Raw genomic sequence first — 18524 nt, 5'->3', positions numbered from 1 at the left:
CAAAATTATGATCTACAAGGGAAAAAAATAGCAGGTTAACCTATCATTCATGTACTGCATGACAATTAATGATTGTTACATATAGCTATTAGTTTATGCAATTATATATATTCTTTTTGCCCTTTTTCGGAGTGATTTCTAATTCTAATCAAATTTGTTACTCTTTTTTTCTCTTTTAGATACTTGCTTTGCAAGCTGAACTAAATTTCCACAGAAAATTATATACTCTTCAGGTCAAATATATTGAAGCTGTATTTGATGGGATAAAACAAGCATACCACACATTTCAAGATAATGTTGCTTTGGTTCTTTGTTCCCCGCTGCAAGGTAAATGAATATAGGCCTGGGTATTAATCACATGCAGGTTTTAAGTACTAATGTCTACTAGGGATGCATTTAAACATTAATCACCTGAAAATTCAAATTTAGTAACGTATATGTCTATTCTATATGATATTTTTGAGAAAAATCTCTAGGAAATTTTCACTTTCAATCTCTTTATGCAGATGTTTTTTCTTCTTACACAAAACTTAAAACTGGAGCATCAGAAGATGCTTTGAGAGACTTTCTCATTGCTTTTAAAAACAATGCTGAACAAATCCAATATGCTATTGAAACTTTGGTTCCATCAGCAAGTCAGCAGCGAGAAGGTGAGAATTTGTATGATAGCACTTTGTCTTGGGTTCTTCTACTGAAAAATGGTTAGTAAGAAAGCAATCTACAAACATCCTTTATTAGTGTTCTTGACCAAATATCAAATTGTTACACTGACTTACACTTATGTTCACGGCAAGGTTTTCCACCTGAGGTTGACTTGAATGGATTTCACAGAACCAAGAGGGAGAGAAAACTTCATCCCTTCATAAGGGAGTAAAGGGAAAAGGCCGTTTCTCCACAATGGACTAGAAAATATCCATTTTTCTCAAGTATTCAGTACTTTATTAATGGGGAAAAAAAGCCTGATGGAAACAAAACTCATCCAAGATCCTTGCATCAGATGTAATGTCATAATTAATTGCGAGGGTAGTCAAGAGATGCAATATAATATTTAACATTAGTATGTCTTTAGTAAGGCTGACTATGTGCCTTAATGTAAATTTGACCCCAAATTTATAGATGGAAACATGGCCAACATCTTCTAATATGTGGTTCATAAGCTTGCTTTCATTTTGGAGAACGAATCATATGCATGTGTTAAGTGGAATTTATTTCCCCATGTAAATAGTATAATGGAAGTAGAAAGCATGTCTATGATTAAAGATGAAGTTTATAATATTTATATCAGTAAGATAGTTGCCTCTGGACAAATAACATTTGACCATATCCTCTTGTTTAGAAAAGGAATTAGTCACAACTACCCAAGTGAAAGAGTAGTTCAGTCTGAGAAATAGACATGTGTAACACTAAGCATTGTCTAAACCATATTTGGATGAATCTGGATGGTACTGTTTTGCCTAAGTATCCTTCTGACATGAGGTGATACAGTCAAGATAATGCAGCAGAGAAGTTGAAACCAAAAACTAGCATAGTTAACTCTGTCATTTAAAAGTCCTTTAAGTTTAGGACTTTTAACTTCTTCCAGGTAAAAGATTTTTTTAAAGACATAAACCTAGTAACCATGCAGGAATTAAGCCAAGAAATTGGGCCTATGCAAAGTCCAAAAGATTGTATGTAAAATCTGTTACAAATAGTTCTCAACTTGTAACCATTCACTTAGAGACCATTTGAAATTACAATGGTATTGAAAAAAGTGACCGTTTTTCATACATACAACCATTGGTGCATTCCCATGAGCATGTGATCAAAATTCATGACAACTCATGTATTTCTGACAGTTGCAGTGTCCTGAGTTCATGTAATTACCTTTTGTGGCCATCTGACAACCAATCGTGTTACTAATTTAACAACTGCAGTGTTTCACTTAAACAAGTGCGGCAAGAAAAGCCATAAAATGGGGCAAAACTCACTTAACAACTGTCTTGCTTAGCAACAGAAATTTTGGGCTCAATTGTGATCATAGGTGAAGGACTATCTGCATAAGGGATATTCAGCATATTAACCCATTGATGACTCTAATAAATCTCTAAGCAATTGCAGAATATGTTTCTGGCTTTATTTGATAATGAAGGATAAGTATGTACATTTATTTGCTATAACAATATAAAGGAATTATGTGGCATTGTAATATCTGGTTTTTCTACATTGAGTGTAAACCAATAAACTGGAAAAAAACTAGTTATTACTAAAGCTATTTAAAACTATGTAGGTATTCAAACAGACTGAGAGCAACTGCTGATTTTACAATGTAAAACTCTGCCTTTTTAAAGGTGATGAAGCCCTGTCAAGATTTGGAAAAGAGTTCTTTCTATCTTTAGAGCAGTCACTCAAAGCCTGTGGAGAACAACGGGATAAAGCAGCCAACGAAATGGGAATCTTACAGATGGAACTGGATCAGGCTTTAGAAAAACTTCGGAATTTAAGGGAACAAAAGATGAAAAAAACAGGGACCATTCAACATTTTCTTAATCATGAAGAAATTTCAACAACAAGTTGCTTGAATGTAGTTTCCCAAAAGTCTGAACCTAATTCCCCATGTAATTTTCCTCCAACCAGACTTGACCCTTTGCTAAAACAAGCTTCTGTGGCAGAGAAAGAACCTACCAATTTGCTCCCCAAGCAGAGACTGGGAAGTTCTGATGATACAGTTATTCAGCAAAAGGGAAAAGCCCTTCATAGGAGCAAGAGTATGAAGGCCACTGAAAGGGCAGCATGGCAAGATTAGATCCTTTCGTATTTGTTATGGTTTGTATAGGGAAGCTCTGTGGTACAAAAATGAATGAGTGGGAGTCAGTTGTTGCCTTTCCAGCATCTTCTCGGTGTCACTTTAATGATTATGTAAAACGGTTTGTTATGTTAAAGCAATTCTCACATTAACGGCAAAAGACATAGCAGTGTGCTCAAACATCATATATCTCTGAAGATATGTAAAAGCTCTGAAATGTGATTGATTCAGACAGCTTCCTTAAAACTTGCCAGAGCCAAGTTTTACTTTCCATATATATTTATGGAATATTATAATATATAATGTGTGTGTGTATAAGGATAAATGTGTATACACACACACATACATACTTTTTATATATAATTTCATCTCACAATTTTTCAAGAACTTTCAGAAGTGTATTTTAAGTAACAAAGAAACAGCTACTGGATTATTAGTATTAAACTTTGTTAGATATAATGTATATATGTAAGAAGATACAAACCATGTAATCACTTGGAAGGGAAATGAATACCCACAATAAAGGTTTTTTTGCTGTGTAATCTAAGAGTCCTGTGCCACATTTCATTCTTTTACTCACACTCTTATTAAATGCAGTAGATGTTAAGTGACATTCAGAAGCTGCGTAGTCTGCCATTTTGTTTTTTGGTGTCAGTAGAAAGACTGTCCCAAAGGTGCTTTTTTCATGAGGCAACTGGACTTTCTTGTTTTTCTTGAAGACATTTTGCTTCTCATCCAAGAAGTTTCTTCAGCTCAGACTGGATGATGGGGAATGGCAGGATTTATATTCCTTGCAGACAGCTGGTCATTTGCATTCTTTTAACCAGTTAAAACCACTGCAGGCTTATCTGTGTCATCAGGATCATCTGAGTAGTGTAAATGAGTGTGGAGCCTTCTTAGAACCGTTGAAAGGACTGTGTTGTAGACTGGAGATAGATGATGTCATATCTCTTCCCCTCTGTTGAAAGAGGGCTATTCAGTTTTGACATAGATGGCTTCTTTGACCCCTCTTTCAAACCTCTTTCAAACCTCTCTTTCCAGAATATAGACTTTGCTGACTTTAAAAGAGTGGCCTTTGTCTTTTAAATGCAGATGGATTGCTGAATCTTGTCCTGATGGGTTTGTTGCTTCTGCCTTAGTGTATTCTTGGGTTTGAAGTATGCACATATGTTGTGTTGGCTGAAGATCCTCCTGAGCTTTTCTGATATTCCTGCAACATATGGAATATTAACACTGAGATAGCCTGTTCTATTAAATATCAGTTCATAAGAAGTTCCACCTGATGTCTAGCCTGGATCTCCTTGTAGTTTTAGTCCAGTGTTTCTGCTCCTGCCGTGAGACATACAAGAAACAAAAGTTTACAGTCTCTTCTATGACAGTCCTTCAGATTGTTGAATCATGCATTTGAATTTGAAAGCCAGGTGACAAAATTAGTGGACCAGAGGAATGCTGTGGATATAATTTACTTGGACTTTAAGGCATTTGATAAAGTAGACCACAATCTACTACTTGATAAGATAGAAAAATGTGGGTTAAACAGCATCACCACCAGATAGATTCATAGCTGGTTGACGGCTATACTCAGCATGTGGTCCTCAATGGAACTGCATCTATATGGAGGAAAGTGTGTAGTGGGGTGCCCAAGGGCTTTGTTCTGGGCCCAGTGCTCTTCAACATCTTCATCAACGATCTGGACAAGGGGATAGATGGGGAACCCATCAAATTTTCAGACAATACCAAGCTGGCAGGAATAGCCAACACTCCAGAAGATAGGCTTAAAATACAGAAGGATCTTGACAGACTTGAACATTGGGTGCTATCTAACAAAATGAAATTCAATGGTGAAAAAAGTAAGGTTCTACATTTAGGCAAGAAAAACCAAATGCACAGGTATGGTATAGGTGGTACCTTGCTCAATAGTAGCAACTGTGAGAGAGATCTTGGAGTCCTAGTGGACAATCACTTAAATATGAGCCAGCAGTATGCTGTAGCTGCCAAAAAAGCCAACACAGTGCTAGGCTGCATTAACAGAGGGATAGAATCAAGATCACGTGAAGTGTTAATACCACTTTACAATGCCTTGGTAAGGCCACAGTTGGAATACTGCACCCAGTTTTGGTCACCACGATGTAAAAGTCGCAAGATGTTGCGACTTAGAAAGAGTACACAGAAGAGCAACAGAGATGAGACTGAAGGCTAAAACATATAAGGAACGATTGCTGGAATTGGGTCTAGTCTAGTCTAATGAAGGGGTGACATGATAGCAGTGTTCCAATATCTCAGGGGCTGCCACAAAGAAGAGGAAATCAAGCTATTCTCCAAAGCATGTGAAGGCAAGAAGCAACGGATAGAAACTAATCAAGGAGAGAAGCAACCTAGAACTAAGGAGAAATTTTCTGACAGAACAATTAATCAGTGGAACAACCTGCCTCCAGAAGCTGTAAATGCTCTAACACTGGAAGTTTTTAAGAAGAGACTGGACAGCCATTTGTCTGAAATGGTATAGGGTTTCCTGCCTGAGCAAGGGATTAGACTAGATGACCTCCAAGGTCCCTTCCAACATTGTTGTTGTTATTGTTGTTATTATTATTACTCCCTTCAACTGTCTCTTTTTCACTCTAAACATAGCCAGATTTTTTACTATTCCTCATATGGTTTAGTTTCTATGACCTTTGAATAATAATTTTGACAACCAATCACATTGAGGATACTATAAGTATAACGGAAGTAAAGTAGAAAGTGTAAATTGATTTATTGGTTTTGAACCTTTTGATGAATTGCTGAAAAACCGGTTGCATTTTAATTTGTAAACTATGGCCTGGATATTCAAGAATCCAGGTTCCACTTATAGAAGGACCTCTTTTTAGAGCTTTCATCTAATTTTCAGGTAAAAACATACATCCAGCTGTCTAGCATGTGGCTAAGACCACTCTCCAGGCTATGTACAAGGCTAAATCTGGCCTCCAGCTAGATATATTTATTAAGGAATCAAGAGAATAAAATCTAACAGAAAGTAATTGCTAAGTATGTCTGAGGACACTTCACCATCTCAGGATATCCTAGCATGATCAGGTTTTCATTTTTGACCTGATGCTTGAAGGCAAAAGTACATTTCATTAACTGGTAGACTTCTAGGAAAGTGGACAGATTCCAGAAAGAACATGAACTGAATAATCAGTAACTTGAAGGATCCATTTTCTGGATTTGTTCAGTACAGTACTGACTTTTCAAAGCTGAGGCAAAGCTGGAATATGTTTCTAATAGTTTGTATATTTGAGAAAATCCTTCATGAGAGAAATAATATGACAAGAGGGAGGGAGAAAACAGACCAATTTAGTCACGGCTCTCATGTTCAATACTATCAAAACCATCGAATAATCTCTGTCAATTGTACTGTCAATCTGTGTAGATTTCATTCTTTGCACAAATGTAAATAATCAGTTGTTCTACAAGACTATTTGGAGCTGACAAGAGTTAATGCAAAGCTGAGAGGAGAATAATTCTTTTTAGGGATAAACTTAGATGAAATCCCTAGCTACCCATGGATAGAAAACCAGTAATTTGGTTTCTCAAGATAGCAATATTATAAATGAAATTCCTATCAGAATGTGGCTAGTATAGATAATCCGGACTCTTTAGCTAAAAATGCAAATACAAAATGTTCTATTTCCCATTTCTTACTACACAGAGCTACAACTGGAATTAATTTGGTTTTTATATTACTATTACAAATATTGTTTTTTTCTTCTTGGCTTACTAAGAGGAGAATTGAGACCCACTGCCAGCAGTCCTTACTTCATGCTTTAAAAGTCTTTATAATCCTACTGGCTTTCTGTGAATAATAAATAAGCCTCCTCTCTTCTTGAGTTTTGAGGACCTCAGCCACCTACCATTTCCTCTGCTCTGCATTTTAATTGGATTGTGCTTGTGACCCCCCACCTGCACCACGGTCTTTAGATTATCATATGATAGATATTTATTTGCAAATTATTGATTTTAACTAGTACAAATTAAAACCACAGCTTCTATAATTTTATTAGATATTTTAATCAGGAAACTCTCTTTAAAAAAAAGAAAAGGGTTGATGCTATTTCCTCTGTCATCACAGTCATTTCAATAAAAAATTACAAATCATTAGGATTTAATTAATTTGTATATTGGAAACATGTGTCTGGATACCAACACATAATTTATAGCAATGTTAACATAATTAATTTTCAAAGGATTCAAACTGTTTTCTTTGAAAATCATCCACAGCATTCATTTTTAATAATAAAAATTGCTTTGCTTTGGAATTTGTTTCCTTTGAACTTACTCCAGAAAAATGATATTCAGTCCCCAATTCTAATTGTATGATACAGGTTTATGGAAATTTAGTACAATTAATTACATGTTAATGCCATATTGTGATAATAGCAAAAATCTGTTTTGTGAAGGAACACTGTATTTGTTACACAGACTGCATTTTGCATGGACAGACATAATTTTACAAATCAGGTAGTTGTAATGCAGCTTTTATAAGCTGTTTGCTTTTTTTCAGATTCTTCTAAATGTATTTATAGGCCTGTGTAGCAGACCTCTATGTGTATGTGTGTGTGTGTGTGTGTATTTCCATTTTTGCAAAACATAATATATCTATAGTTTCAATGTACTTTATTATGCTTATCTGTTAGCAGTTGTATGGGCTCTGTATTTTTAATTAGCACCCAAAGACTTACCTGGATAAGCTAGTCTCTTCCAATTTGCTTATGTCAATTAGCTAACTATTTTCCATTTTTTGCTTTAAGTTAAATACCTACTGGACACTTAAGAATATAATTGATTCTCAGTAATCACCTTTTCTGTATTTGTGGGTCAGTGTGTCTGTGTGCATGCCATTGAGTCAGACTTTGACTCCTGGCAACTGCCTGGACAAAGTCCCTGAAGTTTTCTTGGCAAGATTTTTCTGAAGGGGTTTGCCATTGCCTCCTTCCTCAAGCTGAGAGCGGCTGATTGACCTGGCCTAAGGCAGGATTAGAACTCATGATCTCCCAGTCTCTAGTCTGATTCCTTAACCACTTAAGCAACCTTCCTTTGCTGATGCTTAGACTTACTATTTTATTCTAAAATATGCATAATAACGATAACAATAACAACAACAAAACAACAACAACAACAACAACAACAACAACAACAACAACAACAACAACAATAATAATAATAGAGTTGGAAGGGACCTTGGAGGTCTGCTAATAGAGTTGGAAGGGACCTTGGAGGTCTGCCTCTGCTCAGGCAGGAAACCGTATACCATTTTAGACAAATGGTTGTCCAATCTCCCCAAAGGCATTTTCCCCGAAGGCATTTAAGCAACCCCTGAAAGTGGGTGAGGGAGAGAGAGAAAAGTTGGTGGGTTTTAAAAAGTGACCAACTAAAGCAGTCCCTTGTGGATGGGTGGCCATAGTGAGCCTTTCCGGCTGCTCTCCACATCCACTGCAGAGGGGATTGAAGGGGATTCTCTTATTGAAGCACCCAGAATCATTTAATAAAGCTTTGTTGGCTGCTTTTATTCTGGTGTCTCTTGTCCATTCTCCCTCTGGTACCTGAACCTGCAGCTGCTATAGCTGGCAATACCAATTATCTGTGAAGAACTGTATTTCCTGTCCAGCAGTGAGACCTCTGTCTATCTGTTGAAGTACTGCTGGGTCTATTTCTCTGACATCCAGCAGACCCTTGAACATAAAGCCACTGTCTGACGCTGGTGCCTTCCAGCAGTAAAAACATGAAATGATGTTGCCTTATATATTACAACTTTCTCCTCTCTTTGGGAAATAATAAAAACTGTGTGGTGCTTCAGCTTGATTGAAACAGTAAAATATTAATTAATCAGTCAGAAGGCAGAGTGAGCCGAGAGGGCCTGGATTCTTTCACCTCTCGTGAGACTTTCTTTATCTTGGGGGACACATTTAGAATTTGGGGAGTGCATTCTAATTCCTGTAAAATGGCTAGCAATGAGTTATTTGCTCATTTATAAAATAGATATGAGAGAGGATGACACAAACAGTTAAATAGCATTGATTTACCAACATTCAGCCTGTCGACCCTAGCCTTAATTCTTGATTTTAGAAACTTTTAGAAAGTACAATTTTGTTAAAACTTGAAAGATAAGAAAATGAGTATTGAGGATCATTTGATATTGCAACCTTCGATATATGATACTTTCCAAACATTTTCAACATTTACAGTGTCTATTATTCCCAGGCACAGTGACTTTTGACTGTGGTAGTTGGGAAGGTAGGAACTGAATTTAAAGAATGTTATTTTGGGAAAGAAGATTCTGAATATTAAGCAGTATCTCTCCCCCTCCAATTCTGTGTCTCATGTCTTTTTTGTTGTTGTTGCTTTCAAGGGAAGTCAACTCCATGCATAGAACTTATAATAATGGATCATATTATCTTGTTCTTGAGTATTTGTGACCTCATTTAAAGTCCTCTCTGAGCAGAGCTCAGATTTTGATGACTTTGGGGCCACATTAAACTGGTTATTTTTTTCCAGGACCTGACTGTGATTTGCTATTTTTTTCAGGTGTGTGACCTGGTACAGAGAACCTTAAGAGTGTGAGTGGGAAACAAAGATTTACAATAGATTTTTTAGTGGACAGTTCAAAGTTACAATGGCACTAAAAAATGGGACTTATGACTGTTTTTCGCAGTTACAACCTTTGCAGCATCCCCATGATCATGTGATCAAAATACAAATGCTTGGCAAATGGTACATATCTATGACCGTCGCTGTGTCCCAAGGTCCTGTGATCACTTTTTGTGACCTTCTGACAAGCAAAGTCAATGGAGAAGCCAGATTTACTTAACAACCGGGGTTTCTAACTTATCAACTGCAGTGATTTACTTAACAACTGAGGCAAGAAAAGTCGTAGAATGGGACAAAACTCACTTAACAAATGTCTCATTTAACAACTGAAATTTTGGGCTCAGTTGTGGTCATAAATTGAGGACTTCCTGTACTGTGCTAACTAATAGGCAGGGTGCAGCAATGTCCATTGCATCATCGACTGATAGTTCTCTTATTGGTCCTCTCCATAATTTCGTACACTGTTCCAGTAGCAAAAATCTGTTTGCTGATTTAAAGGAGAAAAGGAGCCAAGGAACCCAATTACCCAGAGACTTGTCATTACTGCTTCCAAAGATTTTTTTTTTTTTTTGCTTTTTTACAATTCCCCATATTTTCCCTACTGGATTGTTAGTTGCTTGAAATATTAAGTTCTGCATAGTGCATCATCTTAACTGAAGCAGATTTTGTTAAATAATTATCAACTGTGCTAGAAGCAAATGATACTGGACTTTTTATTTCTTATGTCTGAATTTTATCATACTGTGTGGGCAGAGTTAAAGAAAGCTTACAGGATAAAATTATAAATAAGATTATATAGACCCAAATTTTAGTTACAAATTAAAATTTCATTCCTGTACTTATTCTTGTTTTGCCATTAACTTATCTGAGGTAAGATCAATTACGATTACAAAGTATAAATTGGGGGCAAATATGCATGTACTTAATTTCATGCTGATGAAACGTAAGCAAGGCGTTTAACATAGCTTCAAATTATTTGCTAATGGTTAGTAATACGTTTGACTATTTGACCCATTACTGAAATGATTTAAACTATTGAAATTATTCCTTCCAATATATTTTCAATTTTGACAGAATATTCTCTTGGTTCTGCACATTGTATGAATTATTTGTTTATTGCCAAATAATGCCAGTAAGCTATTATTGTATTCATTCCTCATTTATGCAGTACTCTCTCAGTAATGCTTAAAATACTGGCATTATACAGCATTAAGTTAAAGCATCCTTACTGCAGTTTCTAAATTCTCATCTGTTACTCCCACCTCTTTATTAAAGAAACAAGTTTGCTTTAAATATTTCAGCTGATATTTCCTAGCTTGTCTTTTAGGTTCTACATTACAGCAGGTTTTGGGTCAATATCTTGCCCTTTTCATCTATTGTTCCACATACTCATTCTAAATGGATTCTACAATTGGTTATGGATGTTTTGCACCATCATACGGACATTACCAGAATCACTGTTTCAACAAGGGCATAACATACTAATGAAGACACATGGCATGGAATCATTTGCACATGAATCTTAATTGGGAACATGCACCATATGAAAATAATCCAGGGAATTGTCATAGTGTTGTAATATTATTATATCCTCTATGAGTTGAGTTTATATTCTTTATGCGTCTAGTTTAGACTTCTTTTTCCAATATTTTTTTAAAAAACTCACTTCTAGGGTCCCTATCAACATCCCCAAATAACAATGATTTAAAGTTAACCTTGCACTTTTGCAGGAGCAGATTCAAAAATTTATATTAGAATGTATAGAATTCTAGAATTTATATATAGAGTTCTAGAGTATATGCAGAATATATACTAGAATTCAGTGGCCTGGATAAAAATCCCAGTTACCTCTTCTTATTATGAATTTATTTCTTTAGCTACTTTTTGAAAAAGAATGGTGTTATGATTGGTTAAAACTTGGAAGAATCGAATGAAATAAATTCTGAATGTCTTTGATTTGGGTCTCATGACAGGTATAGAACATATGGGTGATGGTTTGAATGGGTGATTCAATTAGGACAAAGTTCAGATCAAAACCTCTTGAATAAAATCTTCAGACTATATTTTCAAACTGATGTGAGACATCCTGTTGAATTAAGTCTCTTGGAATCCTTTTAGAAAAATCCAAAGATAATTTTGATGGATTTTTTTCCTCATTTTTCAAGTGTTTCTCCTCGCTCCCCCCCCCCCCCGGGATGGGCTGACATCATAGACAGCGTTCCTTCTGAAAGGCTCTGATGTGGTTATCTCACTCTTCCTGTTAGAATTTATTTACCAGAATAATATAACAGAGTTGGATGGAAACCTTGGAGGTCTTCTAGTCCAACCCCCTGCTAAAGCAGGAAACCCTGTACCATTTCAGATAAATGGTTTTCTAATCTCTTCTTAAAAACTTCCAGTGTTAGAGCATCCACAACTTCTGGAGGCAAGTCGTTCTACTGGTTAATTGTTCTAATATCTCCTTAGTTCTAAGTTGGTTCTCTTCTTGATTAGCTTCCATCCATTGCTTCCTGTCCTTTTCAGGTGCTTTGGAAAGTAAGTTGACCTATTTATGCAGTTTCACTTGGAAGGGGGGAGAGAGGGAAGAGATTCAGGTTCATTTGCTTCGTTAAAAAATTAGGATTGTATTTTCCTTTGATAGCATCTATCTTTCCACAAATTTATTTGCATTGTTCTTTAGCTCACAGTTTAATTATCTGGGCTCTTTTAGGTATTCTCTCTCTTTCTCTGCAGTTCTTTAGTTCTTTTAGACTACTCCCATTTCATTTTCCTTATTCCTCCTGCCCATCTAAAATGTTAAAATTCCCCAAATTCTTTCTGCTACCTTTCCCCCCATATCTAATCTTGTAGTGAATATTCCTTCACTGTGCTTCACTTCAAACATGTTTCTACTGTTTAAAGAAAAAAGTAAAAGACTACATTATTTAAAGACTGATTCTAGGCATATGGAAAGCAGACAGAAAGACACATTTTTATTTTGTTTTACTGTTATAGGAAATAAATGGTATTTCATTTATTACATGAATTTGCTAAATATGTGTAATTGTAAGTTGTAATTTTATGAGTACTATGGGACCTATTTGTTCTGGGTTTATTTATTCAAATGAGGACATTTTTCTGTTGATGGCATGCAACTCTTTTATACCTGCTTAATGTTATTTTAAAGAAAAGTAAACACAATACAAAAATAATTATTCAAGAAGAATTCAGCATTGGAAGAAATTATAGTAAATTAAAGTATACACCATTCGGGATTGCCATATAAACAGCAATTGTTTCTTGTAAAAGAAAATAATTGTTATTTATTTGTTTATTTGTTTTTAATTTAATTCAAGTTACATAATACCCAGACGTAAAACTATAGTGTCCAACACAATATCTCCATCAGCATCTTTCCTAAGTGAGGAGTTTTAAATAATATTTTAACTTTAATCAAATTTAAAGGGGAAGCTGGCAGGCTACCAAGCAAACTCTATCCTATGGTATCATTTTGTTCCATTCCTTCATTTGGTTTACAACATTTAAGGCAGGGGTGTCAAACTGCCAGCCTGCAGGCCGGATATATCACGTGGAAGCTACGCTCACCCCAACTCCTGCAAGGGAAAAAAAGTTGCAACATGTTGTGACACGTTACGTGACGCGGTGAGTTTGGCACCGCTGATTTAAGGACTGGTCTTTCCATTTGGCTGAATGATGCATCTATCTTAGGGTGCAGAAAATAAGATGATGATGGAAATATGCAGCAAAGTGTGTTTGTGTGTGTATGTGTGTGTAAGGGGGAGTGGGTAAAAGCATTTCCAAAAGTCCGAACAGCCAGATAACATTTGGAAGTGACTCAGGCAAATGTTTCCCTGATTCACTGGAGTATTAAAGGAAGAGAAGATACAGAATAACCAGATTTGGAAAATTCTGTTACAGAATATAATGTAGAATATTCTTTACTGGCCAAGTGTGGTTGGACACATAAAGAATTATTATAGCCAATCTCAGTAACAGTTTTTATTGAGTTTATTTAGTTTCCTATGCAGTTAATTGCCTGATTTGTATCCAGTGGGCTGAAAGACTGGTGTTTTAAAGAGCAAATTGTTAAATTACTTTAACAAGAAGTTAATTATTTTCACTTATTGCTATTTTGTGAGTTGCTTTTTAAAGGTACAAAATATAAATATATAAAATATGTCAGAAGATGTTCCTGTTTATCCATAATAAAAAAAATCGGGAGAATGAGACTTGGTTTGCTGGGACAGGCAGAATTTGAGTCTTGAACCAATTCTTCTCTCAGCACTAAGGAGCTTCCATGTTATATCTCAGATGGGATCCTGCTTGCCTATTTGCAGACAAAACATTTTCTATTATTTGTGGTACTTTTAGTTTCCACCTAAACTCTGTGGCCCTCACTTCATATTTTATAAGCAAGCCAAGATTGTATTGCTTCAGTGAACTTTTGGCACCTAATAGATTTGAGCAGGGCATCCCTTTTTTACATTTAATGTTTGAGATTTATGATCATGTAGTCTTATTTTGTGTATTGGTATATGATGCCCAAAGCCCACTAGTATTAGGGTGGTTATAAGCATAAACACAATAATATTTTTTAAGTTTGAAGTTTGTTTTGATGAATCTTTGGAAAAACTGGGAGAATGAGACTTGTTTTGCTGGGACAATAGAGTGGAAAATGACTTTGCTTTCAGCAATTAATTGTTCTCTGTTCCTTATTGAGAAACCGTTGTTTTCCATTTTATGAGACAATGTCCTGTACTTCTCAAAGGAACAGATGTTGGGAAGTAGCATATGTCTGGCTAAAGACTCCATCATCAGCTGTTTCATTGCCTATAATTACAGCATTAATAAATGAATCATTTCCTTTTGAAGACAAGTGCTGGGGGGCTGATCACACCATTAAGAGTACTAGAAGTTCTGGAAACATTCCAGCGGTGTCTGCTTTTGGAAATGAGAGCACTGTGGAAAGGAATAGCCAGGAGTGTGGCTTTATAAACTGACAAGCAGACAAATAATAATTGAAAAAAAAAAAGATTGGTTGCTACCTAAATTAGATGCATTAATCAATTAAGCCAAAGTTCATAGTATGTAATTTCATGTATAAAAATCCTAGAAGCCATACAGCTACGAGAACAAGAATTAATCATTAGTTGTAAACTGATATTTGTAGAAATATAGTTCTTGTACAAATGGTATCCTACACTTAATTTTATATAACTCAATAAAAGGGTATAAACAAGCTTTTGGTGCCATTTAGGGCACTGAAAAAATGTTGCGGATGCTTTCACAAAATGGCGACATAGCTGCAGAAGCCACTCATTAAATATCCATTTAACAAAAAAACTACAAGATGGCTTCTTGGAAAGATGTGATAAGACTGGACAGATCAACAAATTTCAGCAGAAAATACTGGAAAGAAAGCTATTCACCATTTTAATTTTCCTAAAATGACTATATATCTTATAAGAACCCAGTCAACTTGCAAATACAGGTGATCCTCAGCTTATGATCACAACTGAGCCCCAAATTTATATAGCTAAGTGAGACAAATGTTCAGTGAGTTTTGCCTCATTTTTTTACTTTTCTTGTCACAGCTGTTAAGTGAATCACTGCAGTTGTTAAGTCAGTAACATGATGGTTAAGTGAATCTAGCTTCCTCATTGACTTTGCTTGCCAAAAGGTCACAAAAGGGGATTGCATGATCCTGGGACTCTGCAACCATCATAAATACGAGTCAGTTGCCAAGCATCCAGATTTTGATTGTGTGGCCATGGGGTCACTGCAATGAAAAATGGTCATAAATCACTTCTACAGTGTGGTTGTAACTTCAAATAGTCACTAAATGGATGATTGTAAGTTGAGGACTACCTGTAAAGACAGTCTCGGTGCCTGTTTCCTTAAAAAGAAAATGATAGATTTTTTAATCATGTGTGATAAGGATCCCACTTTGTATCTATACTCTTTCTCTTCTGGTTGGCTTAGACTCAGCAGAAACTACTGAGACATCAATTCATTGAACAAGGCCCAGGATAAGAATCTTTTTTTGCATACTAGAATGAAAATGCTGCAAGAAGTTGATAGCCTTCTGCTTCAATGAGATTTCACTTTAAATCTCATGCTTCTTTTTTTCCTGGCTTTTCTATGGCCTACTTCATAGCATGGAATAGTAGCTGATGATTGCCATACTAGCATTCTTGCCCTGGAGAACTGTAGCCCCACTCTATCTCTCATCAGCTTCCCATTGTCTACCCCTGCCACAGTAGCATGCTAAACTCCAGAATAGATATGATGTGAACGTTCTTGACTTATGATTATTTGCTTAGTGACTGAAGTTATAACGGCACTGAAAAAATGACTTACAACTGGTCCTTGGACTTAGACCATTGCAGCATCCCCATGGTCATGTGATCAAAATTCGGGTGCTTGGCAACTGGAATGTTTTTATGATGGTTGCAGCATCCCAGGGTCGTGTGACAGTCATTTGTGACCTTTCCAGCCAGCTTCCACCAAGTAAAGGGGGAAGGTAGATTTGCATAAGATTGCCTGCTTCACTTAACAACTGTAGTTGTATATATAATCCTTTACACCAAGCAAAGCCAGTTTATGCAGTTCATAAATATCAGTCAGATTAGTGCAGGTAGCTCTTGGGTTACAATGGTCACCACAGTTACTGATGTAGACAACCATTTTTTTATTTTTTTTTTGTTTGTTTGTTTGCTTGTTTATCTGTCTATCATATTTATATGGTCTCCATCTCACAAAACATGACTCTGGGCAACATACAATAAATGCATTGCTTTAAGGTCATCCAATCATTTGAGATGAAATAGAATTATGTTCTTTTTGTTCTTTGGAGTTTCTTGGAGTTTCTTTGGAAAGTTGAGTTTCTTTGGAAAGTTTTCTCCAACTGCTGGATGAATAAATCAATTAGCAAAGCACCGGATGGCCTGTGCTCTAAAAATGGGAATGCGCACTAGATGCAGCCATGTCATTTGTTATGAACTTCTTTGCTGCCCTCTGGTGTCTATTTGACTTTTGCATCCCAGATAAGTATACCTAGCTCAGGGGTAGGCAACCCAAAACACTCAAAGAGCCACTTGGACCCGTTTCCCACCAAAAACAAAACACTGGGAGCCGCAAAACCCTTTTGATATCTAAAATGAAGATAACACTGCATATATCCTTTTTTACCTTTATTATACGTGTGTGTATGTGTATGTGTGTGTGTGTGTGTGTGTGTGTATGTGTATACACACACACACACACACACACACACACACACACACATATACACATTAAAAATAAAAGTAAAAATATGACTCTTGGGAATATCCATACTATTAAAACAATGATCACCAAGAGAATGCTTTAAGAGAATAAAATTACATACACACACAGGTAAAAAAAGGATATATGCAGTCTTATCTTCATTTTAGATGTCAAAAGGGTGTCTCTCTCCCTCCCTCTCTATCTGCCCTTGATCTGCCACTCCTCTTCCCCCACTCTCTCTCTCTCCCTCTCTCTCTCTCTCTCTTTCTCCCCCCCCCCTCCTATCTGCTGCTCACCTGGCAAGCTTCAAGCTGTTGTCCAACAACCTCCGGGGTAGGCAACCTCGTCTCTTTTATGACTCATGGACTTCAACTCCCATAATTCCTGAGTCAGCCTAACTGGGCTAGCTAGCTCTCTCCTGCCCTTCCTGCTTCCTGCTTCCTTCAGAGACGCAGCAAAGGGAGGAGCTCCGCCCAGAAAGCTTTTCAGCTCCTCGGAGAACACTGTGAGTGCACTCTCTTTTACACACACACACACACACACAAAACACACACACACACACACACACACACAGAGAGAGAGACAGAGAAGCAGGGAAGTGCAATTGCCTCTCTCTGTCTCTGTCTCTGTCTCTCTCTCTCTGCAAAGGCAGAGGAGGCTGGGAGCCACAGGGGAAGGCTCAAAGAGCCGCATGTGGCTCCGGAGCCGCAGGTTGCCGACCTGTGGCCTAGCTAATTGGGATACCTCGAATTATAGCCATCATTCAGTGATGGTTTGAAGTTACAAAGGCAGTGAAAAAAGCGACATGAACTTTTTTCACACTTATGGCAGTTGCATAATCCTCATGGTCACATGATCAAAATTTGGACCCTGTGCAACTGGCATGTACAACATTTATGAAAGTTGCAGTGTCCCAGGTTTATGTGATCACCTTTTGTGACTTTCTGACAAGCAAAGTCAATGGGGAAGCCAGATTCAGTTAACCACTGTGTTATTTACTTGACCACTGCAGTGATTCACTTAACTGTGGCAAGAAAGGTCATAAAATGGGGCTAAACTCATTTAACAACTGTCTTGCTTAGAAACAGAAATGTTGGGCTCAATTGTGCTCATAAATTGAGGACTATCTGTAGTTATGTGCTTCATATATTTTGAAAAGATCTGTGGAAAGTTTTAAATACAGAAAATCTCTTTTCTTATATTTGGATTATATTTGTTTTATAGATAATATAGCTTATTTGATTGAAGAAGTGAAAAAACAGTTCATTTCAAATGAGTTCCCAAAACAGAGAACAAGATTAAAAACAAGTGTTTCTGTGTATACATGTGTGGGGTACTTGGGGTTAAAAATGTCTTTCAAAAAGAAGAGCGAGAAGCCCACTTACCAAGGTAAAAAATCTTGAATTGTAATGAATGTCATAAATTTATGACAGCCGCAGAGAACATGCTATTTAATTGTTGAGAGCAATCAAGCTTCCAGAGCCTTTCTTTCCAGTGGTATGAAAACTTATGATCTTATAAGGAGGTTGATAACCAGCAGAGCTTCTTATTATTGGCATTACAGGTTCTTACTGGCTAATAGACATCGCCAGCACAACAATTTCTGAACCAAGCGGTAGTCACGGGTTACGGCATTACAACAGGCTGAGAGGATATTGGGAACTGAACTGTTCTGACAGCTGGGTAATTTCAAAATTTATTTTTCATGATTGAAAAATCACAGGCTCTTGATTATTCTTGGACTCAGAATTTTGAGCAGCAAGGGAAGAACGTTGCTCACTGACATTGCACGCTTGGGTGAGGTTACAAGGATGTTGCTTGAGCAGTGTTCCAGCCATCAGTCACAAAA

General features: G+C 36.6%; 1 protein-coding gene across 3 annotated transcripts in view; it reads left to right on the top strand.

Moving 5' to 3' along the window:
- LOC120306709 overlaps positions 1 to 3329 on the top strand; it is a 42964-nt gene extending 39635 nt beyond the window's left edge. For all 3 annotated transcript variants that reach the window (XM_039340399.1, XM_039340398.1, XM_039340397.1), the window contains 3 exons: positions 180 to 327; positions 507 to 650; positions 2328 to 3329. In XM_039340399.1, the coding sequence (XP_039196333.1) occupies positions 180 to 327; positions 507 to 650; positions 2328 to 2782 (747 nt within the window). In that variant the 3' untranslated portion in view covers positions 2783 to 3329. The remainder of the gene's footprint in view (positions 1 to 179; positions 328 to 506; positions 651 to 2327) is intronic.
- The last annotated feature ends 15195 nt before the right edge of the window (positions 3330 to 18524 follow it).

Source organism: Crotalus tigris, unplaced genomic scaffold (genome assembly GCF_016545835.1).
Source record: "Crotalus tigris isolate CLP2741 ecotype Arizona unplaced genomic scaffold, ASM1654583v1 scf7180000017744.3724543626:3957646, whole genome shotgun sequence".
NCBI lineage: Eukaryota > Metazoa > Chordata > Lepidosauria > Squamata > Viperidae > Crotalus > Crotalus tigris.
Note: the sequence above shows the minus strand (reverse complement) of the source record. Positions and strands in the feature narration are given on the sequence as shown.